The 5738-nt window shown below is 47.6% G+C and overlaps 1 protein-coding gene across 1 annotated transcript; it reads right to left on the bottom strand.

Annotated features, from left to right (window-relative positions):
- Positions 1-696: 696 nt before the first annotated feature.
- lto1 (LTO1 maturation factor of ABCE1) lies at positions 697-3167 on the bottom strand. The gene is made up of 5 exons (XM_068313224.1): positions 3009-3167; positions 2225-2330; positions 2031-2101; positions 1538-1655; positions 697-1424 (listed from the first exon to the last, which is right to left on the bottom strand). The coding sequence occupies exons 1-5, from the start codon at positions 3065-3067 to the stop codon at positions 1353-1355; spliced, it is 426 nt and encodes a 141-aa protein (XP_068169325.1). The 5' UTR covers positions 3068-3167; the 3' UTR covers positions 697-1352.
- Positions 3168-5738: the final 2571 nt, after the last annotated feature.

Below are 5738 nucleotides of genomic sequence, written 5' to 3'. Positions count from 1 at the left end.
CGTGTAATAACTGGTTTTACTGTCGCTGCAGGAACTCTTTAGTCTTTACTAGTTCACAAATTTTCTTCTCAGCTGAGATTTTATTTATAACAGAACCAACTTTACAATCTTTGGTGTAATTATATAACATCAATTCTCTGACGTTTGTTTTCTGGTGGGTCTGACGGCATAAATGGAATAGAAGGATTAGCTGCAAACTAAATATATGGATTAATATAGAACATGATCTAGTATAGAACACCTGTTCTTTCCTTCAGACCTTCTCAGAATTAAACTGTTCATAAATTCATTTCATCCTTGAGCTGCCCCACACAGCGCCCTCTAGTGGTAGCTAGGGGTACTACAGGTCACCCCACCGTGTTCATTCATTAGTTCGTCTTCTGGACTGTCTCCTCCGCTTTCATGGGTGTTGCTGGAGTTTAACCCAGCAACACCCGTGGCGGGGTACACTCCCGCCCCAACGCCAGTGCACTTCAGAGCTACTCCCACCATGTCAATGCATTAAATCCCCTCATTACACAACCAAGTGACCCAGAACAACCTGGAACCTTCTCTTACCGTGGGGTTACCGTGGAAAAACTCCACATCTATCATGGACCTCTGAAAACACTACAGCCCAGAGAACATTAGGCAGCTTCAGGCATCAGCACACACCCAGTAAGAACACAAGGATGTCAGAACAGACACACGTTAGAGTGAAGCAAACTTTATTGAGATCAAAACTCAGGAACCAACTACAGAACAAAGTGACCATCAGAGGCCTGCTTTCAAACCAAAAACCCCTTCCTCACCTGAAACAGATCCATTGGGTCTTGAACCCAAACACTCTAACATTTGTTAGCTGGTTGTCACGTTAAAAACAACTTCCGGCTTATTGTTCACTGGACTCCCCAGCGAACCGACTGGTGGAGGAATTCCACGACTGACCACATAGGATCAGCTGAGTTTGCACACCCACACTGTTCTACTAGTTTAGTGTAGTGTAGAACTGTAGTACTTTGGGGAATCAACCAATGGGGTGAAGTGGTCAACGGGATTAAACCAATAACCTCCTTCTGTCTCTGATGAACCTGAACGCACCACAAAGTCCTGTAAACTCTTCTTCTGTACCAAACGGGATCAGCACGATTAATAATGATGACGTCAAACTGAAGCGATTGGTTGCTCGGCAACAGTACCAGTGTCCGCCCAGTGCAAATGTTTCTTGAAACGAACACATTGCAGGAAGTGACGGACACAGCAGGTCACCTGATGCTCCCTGAGAGTAATGACTCCTGGGAGACCAACATGGGCGCCGCCAGCTCACGACAGCTCAGGGAGTGCGCCTGTGCCTCATATCCATCGGGCCGGACTCAGAATGACGTCCCCTCAGAGGTCTTGATGTAGTCCTTGAAGTCCGTGGGAACATTCAGCATGGAGCACACCTGAAGGACACGGGTCACCTGGTTAGTCTAACCCAGCCTGATTGGTTAGGGCTGGGCCATCCGCCGACGCCTGTCTACATCCGCTAGTTAGCGATGCTAGCTGAGTGGAGTACCTGTCTGAACTTGGCCCGAAGTTTCTCCATGTCCTCTCGAAGCTTCTCGGAGTACGGGTCGTCATGAGGGGAGCTCTGGATCAAACCCAGGAGCGACTCCACGGCCTTCAGCCTCTTCCTGGTGGAACGCAGAACAACATCAAACCAGAACATCACCAGTGGATGGTTCTGAACCAAATTCAACTTCTTGTTATCCTACTGATGGAGACCTTCACTAAAGTGTCGTAACCCTAAACCTGACCCACAACTCCTGGGTCAGGACCACAAGCACCAGTGAACCAACACTTAGAGATATAAACAACTCCTTAGTTGGGATTGTTAACAATCCCAACTAAGGTCCTGCGCTCAAACCCCTACCAGTAGCCCTCCCCCCGGAACCTGAACACAAACAAAAAGACACAACACAACCAAAACTACAAAAACTGGATCTTTAGCATGATGCTACATTAACAACTGAAAACTGGGATGGATGACGACTCTGGAGGAAACCAACCTGGACTTGAGGTCCGTCTTGTGTTGGAGAAGACACTTCCATGTGGTGCCAAAGCCGTAGTAGAAGGAGATCTGTAGGTCAGAGGACACAAGTCAACAGCAGCCACCTTCATCTGCTAACAGGCTAACCACGCCGCTAATGATGAAACCCCCAAAGTTCAGAGGGGAACCAAAGTGGGAGCAGATATGACTCACCTCAGTGGACAGCTTGGCCCCGTGAGAGGCCCCATGTCTGCGGCCGTCCTGCAGCCCCCGGTTGGTCCCGCGCTCGAACCCCTCCCGGTAGCCCTCCCCCCGGAACCTGAACACAAACAAAAACACACGACACAACCAATCAGTTTACAGCCCACAAACGTCAACCAACCGCCATCTAACAAAATGTGGCCTACACCAGGGACGTGAACCTACGACCTCTGACGTCACCAGACATCCAGACCTTCATTCCACGAAGGGGTTTCAAACGTTCTAACGATCTGATTGGAGGGACGCCACCTTGTTTACTGATTATCTTCTTCTCCTTCTACCAATATATTCACTATCTCTCCTCTGGACACGTCCAAACCATCTCCAGAACCTCTAACACGTGCTGTCCCTCTGGCCTTTCATTTCATTTCCTTTCTTCCATCACACCTGACCCTTTCCTGAAGGACGTGGACGTGTTCATGTCAGTCACGTGACGTCAGCAGGTGTTCATTGCGGGCCGGTCCAGAACGTTCCTGACGCTCCGTTCATTGTGTTGTTGTTTACTCGGTAAACAAACGTGGAGATCATTCTCTCCGACCACGTTAACGCACACCTGACCTCACCTGACACGGTAAAGTCAGAGAAGTCCACCGTCATCATTCGGTTCGAGGTTTAAAACGACTATATTTAAAACGAACATAATGAATAAACGCAGCCCCAGACCAGGAAACAACGGTTCGGTGTCACGTCAGACCGGAAGTGAGCGGCTCGCGCCGGTACACTGGCGGAAGCTCACCTTTCGGCCGACATGAAGATGCTGTCGAACATGTCTTCCTGTCCGGACCCGCCCGCCATCCTCCCCGGTTCTGACCCCGCTGCTGGACCTCCGGGACGTCCCCCGCTTCACTCACTGCTGTCTGCTCGCGTCGACGCTCGTCGTTGGTTTCCGTCAGTTTCCGGTAGCCACTAGATCTACTTCCGGTGCCATCACGGACGTGCTGCCCCCAGCGGCCTGGAGGACGGCTGTTCCCCCGGAACCGGACAGCCGGACGTCCGCTGCTTGACTCGCTGCTAGCAGCTAGCTGCTGCAAGCTAGGTGTTAGCTGCTACCAGCTACAAGCTAGGTGTTAGCTGCTAATCGCTGCCTGCTAGGTGTTAGCTGCTGGATGCTTGGTGTTACCTGCTAGCAGCTGGATGCGAAGTGTTAGCTGCTGGATGCTAGGTGTTATCTGCTAGCAGCTGGATGCTAGGTGTTAGCTGCTAGAAGCTTGGTGTTACCTGCTAGCAGCTGGATGCTAGGTGTTTGCTGCTGGATGCTAGGTGTTATCTGCTAGCAGCTGGATGCAAAGTGTTAGCTGCTGGATGCTAGGTGTTAGCTGCTGAAAGCTAGGTGTTATGTGCTAGCAGCTGGATGCTAAGTGTTAGCTGCTGGATTCTAGTTGCTATCTGCTAGCAGCTGGATGCTAAGTGTTAGCTGCTGGATTCTATGTGTTATCTGCTAGCAGCTGGATGCTAGATGTTAGCTGCTGGATTCTATGTGTTATCTGCTAGCAGCTGGATGCTAGGTGTTTGCTGCTGGATGCCAGGTGTTATCTGCTAGCAGCTGGATGCGAAGTGTTAGCTGCTGGATGCTAGGTGTTAGCTGCTGAAAGCTAGGTGTTATGTGCTAGCTGCTGGATGCGAAGTGTTAGCTGCTGGAAGCTAGGTGTTATCTGCTAGCAGCTGGATGCTAAGTGTTAGCTGCTGGATTCTAGTTGCTATCTGCTAGCAGCTGGATGCTAAGTGTTAGCTGCTGGATTCTATGTGTTATCTGCTAGCAGCTGGATGCTAGGTGTTAGCTGCTGGATTCTAGGTGCTAGCTGCTAGATGGATAGAAACACATAAATCAAGTAACTTCCTTCTATACATAAATACACACACTTTAAACAAACAAAAACAGTAACGACTGCAGTAATAAATATAACAAGAGAGGATGTGTCGATAATGACTTAATAATGTGAGTTTTTAATGTTTTATGGCTTTGAATTTGATAAAGTCACAGAAATGAATGAGCTGTTCTGCTGTGACCCTGATCGCTCCTCATTCCTCTAATAGAAGACACAATCTGACCTGGAGAGTCATACAAATACACTATTTACAGGCATATTTCTATTAATCTAACTTTTTCAAGTAGGATTCCAAGTGGGATAAGGAGTAGTTTCATTATTAGATTGTTTTTAATCACACAATTTGTCATTTAGCTTTTTTCGTCCATTGTGTTTCACTGCTTCAAAGAAGTCGGGGTTTTTTATGGATTTGAAGAGTTTATGAAAAAAAGTTTACTAAAGTTAAATCAAGAGTTAATAAGGTCAAATCCACTTCATAACACTGGACAGTACAGATTTTAGCCTTGGCCTTTGGATCCTGTTGGAGGTAAATTGAAATCCGTCTTCTGTCCAGCAGAGGACGCCGTAAGACAAGAGTCTATATGTCAAAATGTAGCTCTGAGACTGATCCAGACAAAATTGAAGTGGTCTTCAATCCGTGGGACATCTTCAGCATTAGTAAACTAAAGTTAGCATCAGTGTGAACAAGACAAAACCAGTAATGTCCACCAAGTTGTCTCGTTTCATCCTGTTGAAAGAGACTCATTGTGATATTTTCCTGAAACTGAGAAATTAATCTGCAAAATAATTTTGCTTTGCCATTTTTTTTTTACTAGCCACAAGGCGTGTGCACAACTACTAAAATTATAGCAAAAACTATAAGGAACTGAATTTGTGTTGCCTGAAGAGTGCATTCAGTTGGACAGCTGAAGGGGAGACTGGCTGGAGGTCTAGTATGACCAGAAAGCCCAGGCTGGAGGGTTCTCCTGAATCCTGTTGTGGTGGAGTTTGGTCCCACATGACAGAAAGATTAGGAAGTCAACAGAACTGAAGCAGGTCCATTCAGCAGCTTCATCACACTACTTTTAAACACCCCTGAAGTTTCTTCAGGTTGGATCCATGAGGCCAGTGGTCCGTCAGGAGGATGGCTGCCTGTCCAGGTTCCACCCATCTCACTGGAGGAACCTGGACAGGGTCCGTACTGACCCCAAGTCATATCTCTGATAAATAAATGTAGTTGAAAACAGAGCAGCATGGTCATGGCAGGAGTCGTGTGAGACCTTTGAGGCCTGGGGTCCTCAGGATCACAGCATCTGGGAAGAAGCTGCTTGTTGTTCTGGACTGGATGTCCTCCGGCCTGAGGGGAGGGGTCAAACGCTTTATTCTGGATGGATGGGCCCCCTTTAATAAGTAGGTTAATGTGCAGCAGCTGGTCGTGGAATGGACTGATCTTGATCTTGAACTTGAACTGGTAGATTAACGTTACACTCTGAGGAAGACTTTCTGCTTGTCCAGTGTCGATTGGACTCTTTATGCTTTATGTGTATGTTGGAGAAAGTGTGTGTTGGAGAAAGTATCAGCGGTCTGGAACAGGTGTAACGTGAGTCATACCACTAACCCTCAAGGGAATAGAACCAATAATTGGTGCTCCAGAGACAAGC

Source organism: Antennarius striatus, chromosome 1 (assembly GCF_040054535.1).
Source record: "Antennarius striatus isolate MH-2024 chromosome 1, ASM4005453v1, whole genome shotgun sequence".
Classification (NCBI taxonomy): Eukaryota; Metazoa; Chordata; class Actinopteri; order Lophiiformes; family Antennariidae; genus Antennarius; species Antennarius striatus.
Note: the sequence above shows the minus strand (reverse complement) of the source record. Positions and strands in the feature narration are given on the sequence as shown.

What these genes read in the sequence shown, in the direction of transcription:
- lto1 (XM_068313224.1), bottom strand. Translation starts at nt 3,067, where the DNA reads ATGGCGGGCGGGTCCGGACAGGAAGACATGTTCGACAGCATCTTCATG. An exon ending in ATCTTCATGTCGGCCGAAAG is followed by an intron (nt 2,331 to 3,008) that starts GTGAGCTTCCGC and finishes GTTTGTGTTCAG; the next exon opens with GTTCCGGGGGGAGGGCTACC. An exon ending in GGGCCAAGCTGTCCACTGAG is followed by an intron (nt 2,102 to 2,224) that starts GTGAGTCATATC and finishes TCTGACCTACAG; the next exon opens with ATCTCCTTCTACTACGGCTT.